Source organism: Anas acuta, chromosome 13, assembly GCF_963932015.1.
Source record: "Anas acuta chromosome 13, bAnaAcu1.1, whole genome shotgun sequence".
NCBI lineage: Eukaryota > Metazoa > Chordata > Aves > Anseriformes > Anatidae > Anas > Anas acuta.
In genome coordinates this window covers 1,420,971-1,438,792 of record NC_088991.1, presented here as the reverse complement: position 1 = coordinate 1,438,792, position 17,822 = coordinate 1,420,971, and the positions used below count along the sequence as shown (strand labels likewise).

Sequence of the window (17,822 nt, the reverse complement as noted above, 5' to 3'; positions counted from 1 at the left end):
TTTGCAAGCCATTCATACTCTTACCTAAATATGGAAAAATCCCCATCCTGCTCGCTCTTTTTGCTTGCCCTGAAATCACTTCTCATTGAGAAATGAGCATTTTTTTAGCATGTGCACATGAAAAAAAGTATGTACATGTGTAAGAAATTACTTAACAGCCCATCCCTGTATCCATCCCTTTCTCTGTGTATGGAAAGATGTATAACACAAGAGAATGTATATACACGCACTATACTCAATGTTGCTATCAAAGGTATACATGGAAAATATTATTTAAATGACAAAGTGGCATTTTGGAACATAAACCTATACACTGCAGGGAGTGGAGGTGATCTTTTTATTCTCACCATAAAGATTGAGATGAACGAGAAAAAGGCAATTAGATTCATTCTACAATGCAGTAACTCTTCCTACAGAAGGAAAATAAGGGAGCATTTCCTTTCAAAGTCCATTTCTACCTCCTTCGCATTACAGACGATTCAAATATGACAAATGCTTGCCCTTCAGTGGTTTTGGTTCTAGATCAAAACTAGAGCAGCGACTGCAGCATCCCCTGGATTGTATGCCTTTAAACTATTAATTAATTGTAGTTTGGACGTTTTCAGCTAGATCTCTTGCCTGTAACAGTGACTGAAGAGTTGTCTCTTGGATGTGTACACTCATGGCCTGCTTTCATAGATTAGTGCCAACACAGACATTTGTCAAATCCTCACCATATCACAAATGGAGCCAAAGGACAATGGATAAAGCCCATCTTAACAATGCAAGCAGCATCCCTCCTAAGTGTTCTCTTCTCTCTTTGGTAGCATGGATTTACAGGACTCAAATGCTCTCCTGTACTTGAGAGTGAATATTGACACTTAAGTGTTACCAGGGGGAATTTGTTTTGAGGAAGAAAGAAAAGGCGTCAGAGATGCTCCAACAGGACTTGGAAGAAGCTGACCAGAGAGTCAGAGAATATTTACAAGTGATCTGGTGGGTTGCAGCTTAAACACCAGAATGTAGCACATTTCCCAGCAACTTCACACTAGACACATCATCTGAACAGTTTATCTACCACATCTGCAAAAAAGGAGAGAGGAGAGTCTGAGACTCCTGCTAGGAGGAGCTGGAGACAGGTGGCATCATTTTGTCACACTGGAACTCACTGCTTTAAAAACAGCATGAGGTCAGCAACCACCAGATATACCATAAAACCCTATTATTTGCCTCTTTTGTGGAGCTGGGAGAAAGGATGGGATTTGTCCTCTATCTAAAGAAACTTCAAACACAACTGACAAAAAATATATATTTTTTTCTTCTCACAGAAGACAGGATCAAGACATTTTTTTCTAGCAAGTCCTCAGCTCTGTCATTACTTTGGAATGGCAAGTAAGAGCAAAAACCTGATTTACCTACAATCAGATGGCCACATGAAATATGCTTATATTTCAAATATGTGTGCTTATACTTTGCAAATGAGTTGAACACTTTATTTGTTAAAAACTGCACATTTTTGTGTAAATCTCTCTCTGTATATACATATATCTCCATGAACAAACAGTTGATCTATTTTGGCAAGTTAATGGTACAGAAGCTTGGACAAAACAGATAAAACACTCCATTCCCAATACTTTTGTAGCTTTTCATTATTCTTTTGCAATGCTGATATGAAAAACTTACCTCGAACAGCATCTAAGTAGTGAGCTTAAAAAAGAAAAGAACAAAACTGAGATGGATTGAACTTCTGTATCAAAATGAAAATACAGAAACCGTTTGCTTATGGCTTGCCACCTGTTGGTTAGACATAAAATGTCTCCCTTGTACTGCAGTCATACCTATTCCTACTACTGTGATCAAAACACACTGCGTGCAATGTGATCATTCTCCATTTGATGACAAGCATGCAGAGGACAGCTTGGGCCCCTCATGGCAGAGTCTACAATGTGAGTAACGGGGACACAGAGCTCTTTTTCTCTTATTATAGATTTGTTCTTTCTGGATCTGCTCTACACAACCTCTACAAAATTATGCCATTTCTTCTTCACAGATCTAAATCCAGATTTAGAAAATATGATTTTGTTAATTCTAGAGCCTGAATGGCAAATTAATTATCTTAATTATTATTTATCTTAAAATGATAAAAATTAGAATCATAGAATCATAGAATCATAGAATATCCTGAGTTGGAAGGGACCCTTAAGGATCATCAAGTCCAACTCTTGACACTGCACAGGTCTACCCAAAAGTTCAGACCATGTGACTAAGTGCACAGTCCAATCTCTTCTTAAATTCAGACAGGCTCGGTGCAGTGACCACTTCCCTGGGGAGCCTGTCCCAGGGAAGTAGATTGTTAAACAATCTACTTTATTCAAGAAGCAAGCCTAAAAGCTTACGCTGCATATTTCTGAAAATTATATACCCTATGCATATAAGCAATTAAAATATTAACAAATAATATTGCTGTGGGTCACTTTAGAGAGAAACACTGTTAGATTTTTGAAAAAAAAACAACACTACAAAACAACTGTTGCATTTCTTTAGAAATATAACTATTACATTTGTGCAGTAGAGAAATGACTTTTGAAAAGATTTGAAAGTTTTACCTTATTAGGAGTATTGTTAGAAGCCAGCTATAGAAAAACCACCTCTAGTAATACGTAAAATATGTAAATCCTCAGACATGAAGGCAAAAGATTTAATGCAAGACTTACTTAAGCTGAATAACAGCTTCATCCCCTCACACCTTCTATTTCTTACACATTTTTCCCTTTTTCACCCACGACTCACGGTTCCTATATGAGCACAACCCAGTGATATGTTAAACACTTTGTGTGCTTTTAAAAAAAATATTATTAATTCTTCAATGTTAATTCCTCTTAATAGAATGCTCCACTGATTTGCCACTCTGTTCCCGACTCTGGCTCTCTGTTTTTCCAGAATGTGACTTAAACCACACTGGTGGCTCTTTCAGATCGTTGTATAACTGGTTAAGGCTTTATTAAATTTATTTCTAGAGGTTAAAGGAAACCCTTACCGATGGTGCAGTGGTCCCCTTCCCATCCAGGACTGCACTCACACTTCCCGTCTTTGCACTGGCCGTGCTCAGCACAGTGCGAGTGGCAAGTGCGCTCCTCGCAGGTGGGTCCTACCCAGCCCTCTTCACACTGGCATATCCCTCTTGAGCAGACCCCATGGCTGCCACAGTCCAGGGTACACAGCTCTGCAGAGGATTACAAAATACGTAATGTGAAACAAGCAATTTCATACTGCAAATACGCTTTGCACTGACACGAAATATAATCACTTCTATATTAACACCAATCATTAGCTGGATCAAACAGGGGATTTTGTCACCTGGTAGAGAATTTACACAATCTGGCTGTATCCTTCTTTAGCAGTTACTTGTCAGGTCATTTATTTGCTTGGGCTGGGGACTGCAAATGATAGTTTTGCACATGGGAGGTCTCAAACGGACCATCAGTGGCACATTCCCAGGGCCCACTGGCTCATTTCTGAAATCTCTTATAAACTCAAACACCACCAGTAGGATGAGTGGCCTGCTAAATACATAAAAGCAAAACAGTCTTTGAGATATTCAAATGTCTGTAATGGTGGTAAAATGGAGTTCTCTTTCAGTAGAAAGAGCCACCAGGAAGGTGCCAGCACCCATGACCATGGCAGCGTACAGCATCACGACTTGCAGGCCACCCACAGTTCTGCCTAGTTCTGAGACAACTTTCAAGGTCTTTTTTGTCTTTTTTCTCCTTCCTGACTGTCACAAGACACCTGCTAGGAAGGCCGAGAGGCTGTTGCAGGGAGCCAGGAGCACCTCCTGCACTGTGCTATGAGCAATTCCCCTACCTGGGCAGAGCAGAACAGTGCTTACAGCGAAGTGGAAAAAAAGTCCTGAATTGTTTCAATACATCACTATATGCCAATTGCAATTCTACTTCCACTTAGACTAATGTTGTTCTGCAAAAAGAATGGCTTCATTATAAAAGAGTTCTGTGCAGTTTGAATTTATGTAGAATAATTTGTGTCAGGAGACAGAATTTGCTTGTTATTCTGCAATTAACCTGCCACAGAAACGTTTCCTCCTTCTTCCTCTCGCAGAGCAGCTGATAGTACAAGTGTGAGCCAAATAACTGTGTCTGCTCTGATTTCAAATGTCAGTGTTACATATTTAGTTGTGGAAAGATTTTTCCCTTGACAGATCTTAAACAATGATCATTTATATCCTGGAACTATTGTATATAAACATTCTTAAAAGCATTTGTAGTGACAAATGCTGTCACTGAACATACCAAGCCAAGTTTTTAAAGTTGAAATTGAAATCTGATCAATTTTTATCATTTCAACATAAAGAGGAAAGCAGCACAGAAACTGAACCACACCATGACAGCGCAGATGTGCCTGGGCTCTATCTCGAGTCAGGTCCTGGGCCCTCTTTTTGTTAGCAGTCTGAGTGATGCATGGAGTGCAATTGAAAGATTTGTGAGGGACAAACTGGCAGAGTGGGGTCAAACTCAAAATCACTTTCAGAAGCTCCAGACGTGGTAAAGAACCTGAGATAAAATACAATGAAAGCAATTGCAAAGTAGTGTGCCTGAGAAAGTCATAATCAACTACATAAAAATAATTGATTTTACTATTCAGACAGGGTCCTGACTTATATGGGAGTGCCAGATAAACACAATTATCTGTTGCTATTCCCACAAAAGAGTAAATTATATGCCCTTTCGTATGTAAGACAAGGAAAGAGACTGCTCTGCTACACTCCACTACAAAGATGCCTCAAACAAAAAATCTCTGCTGAGGCTGGGGAATTACACTCTAGAAAGACTTGATTGCTACCTGCTGATCATGTATTAATCTAATCCTTCTTGTCTTGGGCCACGTGCCCTCAGGTACCGGGCAGGATTTCTTATCCCTTGCTGCATAATTTGGCTTGATTTTTTATGTTGTTACTTGTTTGGTCCTTGGAAAGCTGGGAGTGTGCTCAGAGGGCAAAGGACTGCAGAGGAGGACTTGCTTTGGTACTTCCTTGGCATTAAATTCAGTCAAACACTTCTTGGTCCTAGGATCAGGAAATAAACCGATCCCATGAGATTTGGGATCACAGAAACATCTGCCCCTCAATCCATGCCCCTTGGCCAGCCTGGCAGAGGACCACTGGCATTACTTTGACTTACCTTTACAGCCCAGGGCAGAGGCAAACTCCTGAGAATTAAATCTAACAAATTACCAGCTGCATCACGGATATAGACTGCTAGAGGGATGCCTTTGATCTCTCCTCATCTCCCTGTAGTTCATTATAATTATAGCTTTTAGTATTTTACTCTAAGTGGCATAGATTGTTAAGAGGATTTTAAGAAATGTTCTGTGGCTTATACTATACCAGGATAAATGGAATAGTGATTTTTTTTTTTTTTTGACCCTTCTGGATTGACTGCCTACTAGTGTTGTGCGGTTGTGGGACTGGCTTAGTTCAACCAATGTCAAAACTCCAGGGAACACTCTAGGCATCAGCACACACACGTGTATTCATGGCAGTGTAGGCTGGAAAGGTTGAACCGGAGCAACTAAGTGATCTTGTCAGCAGCTCAAGCAGCTACCTCCACTTCTCTAACTGTATATAAATCAAAGAACCAGCTGCGGAAAATCCTGAACACTTTCCTGTACCTGGCATGCACCCTGCCTTCCCTCTGTCTGCCTACCCAGCAGTCTGGTCTGCATCATCCAAAGGAACCAAAGAAATGGCAGCAGGAGGAGATGAAGGCACATCCCTACAATGGGGATGTAGACCTTGAGCACATTTCCATTTTATAATCCAAGGAAATGGACTTTACATTTTCTTTACACTTTTCCATTGTTTTCCCCATGTTTTCAGACTAATTTATCTACATCAAACAAGGAATACAATGTTTACACACTACTTAAGCCCATGAATTCAATTAGATTAATAAAGTGGAGATAAAAGACTTCCTCTCTCTTCAAAGAGCAACCTAGACCACTCAGTACATACCGTAAGCACCAGATTAGAAAAAAAAAAAAAAAAAAAGAAAAAAAAAAAAGAAAAGAAAAAGAAGTGTTTAGTTTCTTAGTTTGGAACAGACACTTTTCTCAGTGGCCCTAGTCATCCAGCTGCTCAGCCCACTCATTCTTTATGGTCACCGAGGCCAATTTTAAATGATTTAATACAAGGTTTTACTGTGATGTTTACTGTGATAATGCTGTCTTCTGCCAAGCAAATCCCAGATTCTCCCCAGACTTCTCAAGCAAAGCAAGGAAACCAAGCCTAACATTATTCTATTTGTGCCATGGTAGTACAAACAGCTTTAATTCACAACTGATACAAATAACTGAGATTTTTTTTTTTTAAAAAGGCGTTATTAATTCAAGTTGTTCTGTTTTTAAATGCAAAAGAATTAAAGAATCCCTTAGTTCCTCCTGTAGATAAGCAAGTACAAAAATATCTGAAAATATCTAGCAAACTAGACACAATGAGACACTGAGAGGATATTTACCATGTAGGAAATAAAACAACAACTTGAATTAGGTAAATGGCTTCAACACAAGCTGATGAGGTAAAAATTCAGACAGCATTGAAATCACACAATAAGACATCAGACATCATGCAACTGCTCTGCTTATTGGAGCATCTTCCTCTTTGCGTAGCAGCTGGCCCTATAGGATTCAGAAGCACCCCAAAATGCAGTGGGTGCTCAGCAAGGAGTCAGATCAGCAAGGCAATGGCTTTGAGCTATGGGTAGGTGCAGCAGCTGAGCCACTCAAAGATTTTACCTCTGCTGGAAACAGTTATTGCACTCCCCTTCCTCTCCACCCATCTCCTGGCTCCGTGGGCTCTGTCTGGAACTTATTATCTGAAACTGTGGTGAGCTGATTCATATCATCGTACTAGCAGATAATTATTCACTTTATTTTTATGGGTTAATACCTGACAGCTTGCTGAGCTGAATCAACCCACTGAGGGATCAGAGGAGCAGCACAGGTAGGGGAAGGGAAGATGTGCAGATCCTAGCTTGAATGGGGACTGCCCTGCTGAGAGCCACAGCTATGCCCCCAGACAAGACTGCAAAGGACAAGAGCAAGGGGGAGGTATTTAGGGTAATGAAGGAGGCAAATGACAAGAGATTACAATTTGGATTAGTAAAGGGGACTCTGGGGCATGTTGTATTGCAAGCCTTTACTTAGGCTTTTAGATCAATTGTTCTCACAGTGCATGGTGCAGTGCATAATTCACAAGTCCCTCAATTGGTGGTCAGGTTTGTGGACTTGTGTAAAAGCCTTCTCTCTTCTCTCCTGCTCTTTACCACAGTTAGTGGGACATACTCCTGCCTGATGCCTGCCTGAGCTCCAGGCAGCTCTTGAGCGCTTGCAGAGGGCTGGAGGCTGCTCTGTGGCCTGGAGACCAGCTCTGCCATAGCTGTGAATTTTCTCTGCTCCCATGAAACCAACAGAGTCACCCTAATTCACACTAATTAAGGGCCACGTTTCAGTTTTTGTACCTGCACACTTGGCAATCAAACCCAGGTTCTCTAAGTGTAGAGCTGGAAAGTTAATTTCCTTATTTAAATAAATGTCACCTGTGCAGATTGACTGCGAGCAACATGCTGGCAAATTGCTGGTAGCTAGCCTCAGCCAACCCCTGCCGTTTCTTATAGACTTTCATGAAATATAGTCCTTATCAAATCTAAAATTCAGATTCCTCAGACTTAAATCAATTAATGAATAAGACACTTAAAAAATTTTCAACTCGAGCAGTCTGGAATCCTTACTGACATGTTCCTAATTCTGAACGTTCATTAATTTTCTTGGAAGAAGGCAAATACGAGCTGTGAAGCATTATTTGTACATATTCTTGAGAGTGAGACAAATATGTTGATCATTCCTGAGCTAATCGAAAAAGCATTAAAAATTCACTCCACACTCATCATTTTAATTATGTAAGTCAACAATGAGTTCTTTTAAATGTGTTTTATAATAAGTTTCTACTTATGTGATATGAAAAGGGAAATTAAAGCTAAATATTTTATAATTTGCAATGATAAGGGAAGATTTTAATGTTAATTCAACACATTTCAGGAATAACTCAGAAAATCCTGCTATGAGTACAAAAATATATGTAAACCAAAAGGGTCAAAAAATATGAAAACACTTTCATTTTACTTTTTTTTCACATTCAATGGTGAGTTCTGTCTAAACCCTTAAGTATCATATTCATAACCTTGCTGTCCATTTTTTAATAAGTGGATTTCCATAAAGATTAGAAATTAATCTAACATGACTTTCACCCAATATGCTTAACTGCTGGAGGCAGCAAAAATCACCTATCCAGACCTAATAAAGAAAGTTTTTTCAATTTAAATATACATTGCATTTAATAAGCTTGCATGATAATTTCAACAATGTTCCTGAGCTTTTTAAATTACCTTCCTACTGTGTCCTGGAGACAACTCTGTTCCAGCTTTCATTTTCAGCAACTGATTTTATTAATATAAAATTTTACACCATTAAAAAGTCCCAAAATTTCAAGTTTTGAAAGTTTTAGAGGCACTCAAGCTATTTTTTTCCAGTGAAACCTAATGGAAAGCTGTCCTCACTGGTTACCTGGCGGAGTGCAGTACAGACGTTTAATGTGGATACCAAGTTTTACAAACCTGTGATAAGAAAACATGCTATTTTCATGGCACAGAAGGTGCTTCCTCCAGCAAACAGCAATGGGGTTTCTGTGTGCAGGAGGCATCAAATGTGCATTCCTGAGCAATTTCTGCTACATGTTCTCCCTGTCCTTCACACTACTGTTCAACACTCCACAGGAACTTGTGTGAAATTTGGTAAAATCGAAAAAAATCAGTGTGACAGGTCATCACTGAATGATGGACAAATGACACTGAATGATGTAACAAAAAAATAGCCTCTGTTGTCAGAATACTAAACTAACATGCACAGTCCTGACTTGTATCTATGCACACAGCACAGTTTACCTACTTTAACGTAAATTTAAAGATGATAGTGCTGCAAAGGACTTCATGTGATAATCTCTAGCCCATACTTTTTCCAAATTCAATTATAACTGGCATCCCTTAAAAAGCTCCCAGCAACAGAGGACCTACAACAGCACCGAGTAATCCATACCATCACCAGACTGCCCTGACAAATATTTTCTCTACCTAAATTTCACTTTTTTGCTGCAATACTTCTTGTCCTTTTCTCCATGGATCATATGCTTACATCTGATAATGGAATTAAATATTAAAGGTTAATATTTTTAATTTAATTTTTAATTTAATTTTTAATAATGGCTGGGATATTATTACCATAATATCATAATAATTATCATATTATCATAATATCCCAGCAATTTGTGCATTTTGGATTTATTTTATTTGAGTGACTTCAAAGCTACACATTAATATTAATTATATGAACACTAAAACTATTGCACGGAATTTCTTTTCACACACACCTCCAAAAGTATTTCCACAACCATTTCCAAGGGTTCTGCTCTTGGACTAAGTTGGACATGTGCCCATCCCAGTAAAAGGCACAAAGATTCAGATTCACCTTACCCATCTTGCGACATCTGTATCTGAAATAGTTTATAGTTTAATAGTTTATGGAAACTATTCATAATTCTATCCATCATTTATCAGCAGTCCTGGCTATCGGGGGAGGTCCCAGTTGACTGGCGGCTAACAAACGTGATGCCCATCTACAAGAAGAGCCGGAGGACTGACCCGGGAAACTACAGGCCTGTCAGTTTGACCTCAGTGCCAGGGAAGCTCATGGAGCAGATTCTCTTGAGAGTCATCACACAGCACTTGCAGGGCAAGCAGGCGATCAGGCCCAGTCAGCATGGGTTTATGAAAGGCAGATCCTGCTTGATGAACCTGATCTCCTTCTATGACAAAGTGACATGCTGGGCGGATGAGGGAAAGGCTGTGGATGTGGTCTACCTTGACTTCAGCAAGGCTTCTGACACCATCTCCCACAACATTCTCCTCAAGAAACTGGCTGCCCTAGGCTTGGACTGGCGCACGCTTCATTGGGTTGGAAACTGGCTGGATAGCCAGGCCCAAAGAGTTGTGGTAAATGGAGTCAAGTCCAGTTGGAGGCCAGTCACTAGTGGTGTTCCCCAGGGCTTGGTGCTGGGGCCGGTCCTTTTTAATATCTTTATCGATGATCTGGACGAGGGCATTGAGTGCACCCTCAGTAAGTTTGCAGATGACACTAAGCTAGGTGCGTGTGTCGATCTGCTCGAGGGTAGGAAGACTCTGCAGGAGGATCTGGATAGGCTGCACCGATGGGCTGAGGTCAACTGCATGAAGTTCAACAAGGCCAGGTGCCGGGTCCTGCACCTGGGGTGCAATAACCCCAAGCAGAGCTACAGGCTGGGAGATGAGTGGTTGGAGAGCTGCCTGGCAGAGAAGGACCTGGGAGTGATGGTGGACAGTCGGCTGAATATGAGCCAGCAGCGTGCTCAGGTGGCCAAGAAGGCCAACGGCATCCTGGCTTGTATCAGAAGCAGTGTGGCCAGCAGGGCTAGGGAAGTGATTGTCCCCCTGTACTCGGCTCTGGTGAGGCCGCACCTTGAGTACTGTGTTCAGTTTTGGGCCCCTCGCTACAAGAAGGACATCGAGGTGCTTGAGCGGGTCCAGAGAAGGGCGACGAAGCTGGTGAGGGGCCTGGAGAACAAGTCCTACGAGGAGTGGCTGAGGGAGCTGGGCTTGTTGAGCCTGGAGAAAAGGAGGCTCAGGGGCGACCTTATTGCTCTTTACAGATACCTTAAAGGAGGCTGTAGTGAGGTGGTGGTTGGTCTGTTCTCCCACGTGCCTGGTGACAGGATGAGGGGGAATGGGTAAAGTTGCGCCAGGGGAGTTTTAGGTTAGATGTTAGGAAGAACTTCTTTACCGAAAGGGTTGTTAGGCATTGGAACAGGCTGCCCAGGGAAGTGGTGGAGTTACCATCCCTGGAAGTCTTTAAAAGACGTTTAGATGTAGAGCTTAGGGATATGGTTTAGTGGGGACTGTTAGTGTTAGGTTAGAGGTTGGACTCGATGATCTTGAGGTCTCTTCCAACCTAGAAATTCTGTGATTCTGTGATTCTGAAAATCCAGATCAAGTTCAAAATAGCAAAAATATGTCTTGCCGGTAGTTTTATTAACACATTAACACACAACATTCACATATTTCTACCAAAGGTTAAACTTCTCCACACATTGTTTCATTTTAAATCTTTTCACTGCACATTTTATGCAGTGAACCTTTTTGGTATGCTGCTTCACAGATATCCAACTCCCCTTCTTATCTTCGTAGCACAGTCCACAACACACAAAATTAAACCAGTGGAACTAAAATGCCATACCCTTGCTGTTTGTTACTCACAATGTTTTGCCATCAATCTAGTGCTGGTTTTAATTGCTTTCCAGAAATAATCCTACCATCATCTCACTGAACTTGGGTGTAATGCATTAAGTACTCTATAAATAGCGATTCTGGCTTCGAGTATGAATGTCATCATTAGCATTATTGTGTACTTCCAAATATATGAATGTAATTTGATTAAAAAAAGCCACGTAATATAACTTCTGATAATATTATACCTATTCTGAAAGTGTCTTTTCCACACTGGGGATCCTCAATGTGCTTGAAAATTTACTTCTGTGAAAAGTAATCAGCGAGCAGATAGAAAGGTCCAAGAGGCAGTTACAGCAGAGGCAGGGGGGAAACAGCAGAAAAACTTTTTCCCTTTCTTGGATCTTTTATCACACTTCTTTTTTTTCAGCTTTATTTTTCATCTGATGAAGAATATTTTCTTCCTGATCCAAATCCAATTTGTATACATAAAAAACCTCACCCTTTATTGATTTCACTGTGGTTAAAAATGGTATTTTTACAGTGCAAAAATCTAATCAATACAATCTTATGAATCTGGACTGGTAATGGTAAACACACTAACAGATATTTCATTTCAGGGAGCTAAAGCTCTTCAAATTGATACTACTGAAAAGAATTACTCATTTGCCACTGGGTATATCTCTATTTACCCAGCCGTAGTATTGGCATAAAGCAGAATACAATTACGCTGTGCTTGACACAAAGGGGACTTAAGCTGCAGAACCTGTCTCCTCCTTAGAGATGATACAGGTTGGTAGGTCAGATAAAGCCTTTGTGGGAAATGTTTAAAATAAATGAAGAGAAGTGCAACCTAATAGCAAGGCAGATTAGACTGACACAAGGGTGAGGAGAACCACACAGTACTCTGACCAGCGCTCTTTTTTTTTTTTTAATACCCTGTTTCCCAAGTAAATGTTTCCTTGTCAATTTTAGTCCTGTTTTATAATTTGTCTCCACTATTTGACTTCAACTTGTGCATGTTGTAAAGCAGCAAAATTACAGTTGTCACAGGAGAATCATACGCTGACTAATAAGCTCTGAGATCCTTTGCAACATACTGAGAACCACAAAAGGAAATGCCTCACCATGTCACCTTGACACTAGGAGACTAGTAAGAAAAAGCAGTCCAGAACGATCTATCCTGAGCAATAATGAATGAGATGAAGGCTATGAAAGCTTTGCCTTTGTGTCCACTCACAGAGGAAAATGCAATCCCCAGTTCCTTGGGCCATAAAGCAGTTGTATAGGGAAATGGGAAACCTGTAGCGTAAGTGAAGGACTGATAAGAAACGGGATGGGCACAAGGCAATATACGATAACAATGAGAAATATGGAGAGCAACCAAATGGTTTTGTAGGGAAAAAGGAAATGAGCAAAGAGATGGCTCAGTAGGTACATTTAATAAAGCTTCTTCACAGGCACAGCACCAAATGAAAATACAGATTTTGAGACAGCTAATTTCAGCAAAGGTTCATAAGATTGCCCGAGTGGATCAGGGTACATCTTTATATAAGCACCAGGTCTTTCGTGATGCACAGAAGTATTAACACAAAATGTGTCTCTGCTCATTGCATAAAGTTTCCACAATTACTTAATAGTAAATTTGATTAGTAATATTCAGTGAAGTAGTAATGATTTATTTAAGCACTGTTTGCAAAGAGAAGGCACCATCTTTAATTCACTGGCTTACTGGCTGACCTTGGAATACGAGTCAATTCACAAAATCGCCCCAGTGAGTGCTTGCCTCACCCAGGCCATGTGTTCTTTATGGTAGGTGTATCTACTGACTTCAGCAACGAAGATATATTTTACTTATAATACCTCCAAAAAGTTCGGCACTGATCCTATTTCTCAATATATTGCAGAAACATCTATCCTGATACACCTGTGTAAAGGCAATGGCAGCCCAAAAGCAGCACAGATGCCCTTGTTGACCAAACCAGACACAGAGCTGGCCCCATGAAGGAAAGGGGACAATGGTTTGAAGAACTGAAATCAACATGTCAGGATGGGTGTTTTCAAAAGGCCATGCATTCGTTTTCACAACTTTTTTTTTTTTTTTTTTTTTCAGTGAAGAGCCAGATTTTATCAACAGACAGAAATAATAGATTGAGTAAAACAACTCTTAGGAATATTGTGTTCCCAACAAACAATTTGTACCACAGTAAAAGATTAAGAGGAAAAATCAAAGGCCATTACCAGCTTCTGAGCAGCACCTCAGTTTCACAATCACAAATAAAAATCAGCTGAAGAGGCTGGAATTGCCTCCTTTATTTTTAGCACAAATGAAGAATTTCTTGGGCATATTCAATAGCCAAATGTACCAAGTCCTTCCAACAGAAGCTGTGAACACAGCCTCAATTAGCACAAGTCATACAGTGCTCAACAACTTACTATCAACCCTAGTTACATGGGCAAAGAGGAGACAATTCTATGTTCATTGCTGTGTTTGTGAAGATGAGTGCAGAGATGAAGCAGCTTCCAGCAAATAAACTGTAACTTCCTCTGTGTCAGCAGCACAAACAGAAATAGCAACATGCATCTGGCAGCTGCTGTTCTGCTTTGTTGCTGCTAAAGTGAAGATGCAGCTCATGACTTGCATTTTTCCAGCACCAGGAAGAAGCAGCACACTGTGCACGTAACCGTGGATCTTAAGGGAGAGCTGCCTTCCTACTCAGCATCCCTGGCACAACTGCAGTAGTGCTTTGTAGATATTAAGAACTGTAAGAGTGGCTTTCATTATTTAGCTCTCCCCTCTGTGCTGTACGTATTTTTCACTAACTCATCACTTCTCCCACTTTCCTCCTTGTCCATGCAAACACAGCTTTGCTGAGGCAGCCCCGTCATCCCCAGGCATGAGGAGCTCCAAGGGAAGTGGCCCCTCCACTGCTGCTCCTTGCTCAGCACAGCTGCCAGGTGCACAGCCCGGCTGTTTGGTAGTGAGGAGCACGGATGACCAGAGATGGAGCTGAAAATAAAATGTGTCCTGTGAACAATCTGCTTTCTGCTGTCCATCACAAAATGATTTTGGATCACAAGGTCACAGATAACATTTTAATAATCTGTTTGTAAAATTGCCAGAGCTTCCTAAATTGAAGAGCAACGTGCCTGAAGGTATGCTGCAGCTACAATACACAAGGAGTTTTTGCTAAAAAAACTCCTAAAAGGAGTTTAGAGCCCTAAAAGGGTCTTGCATAATTACAGCAAGCCTAATTTTATTTAAAAAGTGTTACTTGAGCCTAAACATTTAAGTAAAAATCCTTGCTTAAAGAGGGCAGAGACCAGGAATTCCTTAAACATCTACATATATTAACCTTGCAACAATCTACGCAATCAAAAAGCTTAAAAATGCAATATGCAGGAGAAAAGAAGGTTTCCATAATTTTGACTTCTATCAATAGCAATTTCTTATTTTCAAAGGTAAATTAAACTTACAGAAAGTCTGCTGGATAAGTGTATTGAAATGCAGCATCTATTTTTGTAGAACTCTTACCATGACAATAAAAAAACATTTTAAATACCTGCTTTTCAGGGACCTATGCAACACATTTTGCATAATAAACGTTCTGAAATTCACTGAAGGACAAAAACTCTAGCTGCCCTAGTGCTTTTTTGTGCTCTCGCTCTAGTAAATCCCATCTGTGCTTTTCCAGCTGTGAGGAAGAGAAGCTGTCTCCTCCTACGAGCTCCTGTCTTTCAATGCTAGTGGCATGGGTAAACTTGTCAGTTTAATCACTGGACTTAGCTTAGCAAATCAAAAGTTGAAGATTTTGTAAGAGATAGTGCTCTCTTGTCCACCTAGGCCTTTTTATTTTCCCTCCGCTATAGCATCTACAGCACCAGCAGAAGCTTCCTACAACTTCCTTACTTTATAAAAGTTTTTGTGGAGCATGATTCTTTCATATTCATAATCTCCATTTTGATATTCGCTTGCATAGAGTGTTCTCATAAGTCCTTCCCATATGATATCCTGTCAGTTGTTTTACTACAAAATAGATTTTTGTATTAGATGGACTACCATGTAGGTGATAAATATGCGATGCACAAAAGGATGCAGGCACCTAACTACAACTTTAAGTGTCTAAATCCAAAATTTTTGCTCAGTTTACCTCAATCTGGATATGCTTAAAACACTTTGGCACTTGAACTGCTACTAAAATCCCACATATTTTCCATGTTTTCCTACTAGATGAACACCTAAGATTATACAGCCTTGTTTCAATCTCTCTAGTTTCACAGTCCACAAGATCCTTACAAAGTTGTCTATAGCTGCTAATCAGTGTTACCCTCAAAACAGATCTACTGGATTAAGCCTAGCACAAAACATACTGAGGTTGAAATTTCTTGTGCACAATGGACTCCCTATATAGTTGCTATGTTAAACACAGAGAGGAAAAGCTATGCCAACTACCTAAGGGGGAGGACAGACAGGGCCCTTGTTATTGCCACAACTGTTCACATACCTTGGTCCTGGATAAGGGAAGAGCTCCTGGGATAGGAGAATCCAGACTTAGGTCTGGGGATGCCACCCAGGGGAATAAATAATACCTGCTTGTGGACAGACCAGGATTCACAAACTTGATTTAAGTAAATTATGTTTACATTTGAATGAGGAACATTTCCAGTAATTGCTGCACAAGGTGCAGATAGCAATAGATTAAGGATCTTAATTTTCAAGAGGGAAAAGGGAAGGAAAGAGCCATTATTTCTGGCATATCTGCAAAATAAGCAGCAATAATTTGAAAAACAACCCAGGCTTCCTCACTGTATCTCTCATACCCTTGACTTATCCTATTTCTTAAATCAATACATGACTACATCAGGTCTTTCTGGTTCCCACTGGGCTGATTTCAACATGTAGGAGAATTAATTTTTATTGGAGTGCTTCTTCACTCCCTTAAATTTCTCATGTTTTAAATTCTCTAGTAACACATATTAGACATTCCAATCACTAACTACTAAGTTTTTAATAGAAATCTTGCTCACCAGACATCTTTTTGCAAACTCTTGCAACTCTACAGGAGATACAAATCAAACTAGTCACACATCGCTTTTTTTGTTTTAAATGAAATATACAGTAGTAAGAAGAGTCTTTCTACAATGTCAAACAACATACATCAGGAGAAACTTCAATCATCCTTTTAATTAGCTGAGCAGTAATAATCAAAGCTCCTCACAAATTAAAGAAAGAGGACAGATAGATGAAATCAAGTAAGTCCATCATTTCTTCAGAACACAACAACAAAGGATGGTTATAGCGTAATTTAAAAGTTCTTGAGATTTGTCATAAATAGGGAGTAAAAGTGCCAACATGGAAAAGTCTACAGAAACAGTCGAGAGAAAATGTAGCATAGGTTACATCACATATGGAAGAAATTTCAAGGATACTTTCACTACTGTGAGTTGTTTGTAGTGAATACCCTTGTCCTTGGCAAATCAGAATGACTGACACCCATAATTTGCAATTTCCTAAACCTGAAGAGTTTTCTGATTGCGATGAAATGGTTTTACCTAATTATTTTTTCAAGTTGCAGTTTTTGATGTTTAATTTTGAAATCAATTTGAGATGTCTTGAACTATATTAACACACTGTATTATGCCTTCATTTCTTTTTGAAGCACTTCACTTTAAAAAATGCATACTTCTAATGATTTTTAAATTACTCCACTCTGCACATATCAATTTACAACAATTACAACATTTTTCAAAGTACTTCAGTTTTAAAGAGGTTTTATGCTTTGCAAGATACCGAAGGAAGAGGCTGCTGATCCATTTTTACCCTTTGTAAAATTACCACCGATCTTGCTAGAGAGCTTAACCAAAAATAGATATGCTAAATATATACCATCTACATATAATCATTTTAGGATGAATGTTTTTGTGACTAAGAACTGCCAGTATTCTTTTCCTGATCATAATTAGGTTGCTTCAGCAGTATAAATGGATTCAGTGGAATGATGACAAATGTCCTGGAGGACAGAAACTGGCCTACTTTGGCTGAAGAGTCCAGAGAAATGAATACAGGACAGGATGTCAGAGGCATCAGCTCTGTCACAGATCTGAGAACAGAGGATGAGTTTTTTTCTTCAGTTCGTTGATGATGCTGGTTTTCTTCAGTTCGTTGATGAAACTGGCAAATCTTCAATTTGCCAGTTTCCCTCTTCTACCTGACAATGAACAGTCAGTATTCACAAGCTTGATTTTGTCTTTCTGAAGCATACTCCTATTTCCCTCAAAAGGAAATGACTCATTAACATCAAGGGATTTTGGATGACAGTCTATAAATAAAGCAACAAAGACCCACAGACAGTAAGTAGTAAGTTGACTATTCTGATTTGCTGATGAGATTAAAATAACGTACTATCAGTCTTTCATCCTACTATATTACTTTGCCCTGAAGTCTCTTTTGATCACCCTCTG

The 17,822-nt window shown here is 39.7% G+C and overlaps 1 protein-coding gene across 5 annotated transcripts in view; it reads right to left on the bottom strand.

The window, feature by feature from the left end:
- The window catches only part of TENM1 (teneurin transmembrane protein 1), a 918,746-nt gene that overhangs the window by 100,649 nt on the left and 800,275 nt on the right, over window positions 1–17,822 (bottom strand). For 4 of the 5 annotated variants that reach the window (XM_068696724.1, XM_068696723.1, XM_068696725.1 and 1 more), the window contains 2 exons: window positions 3,017–3,202; window positions 1,663–1,686 (listed from right to left, as the gene is read on the bottom strand). In XM_068696724.1, coding sequence (XP_068552825.1) covers window positions 1,663–1,686; window positions 3,017–3,202 — 210 coding nt within the window. The remainder of the gene's footprint in view (window positions 1–1,662; window positions 1,687–3,016; window positions 3,203–17,822) is intronic. The other variant, XM_068696726.1, reaches the window with a different exon arrangement.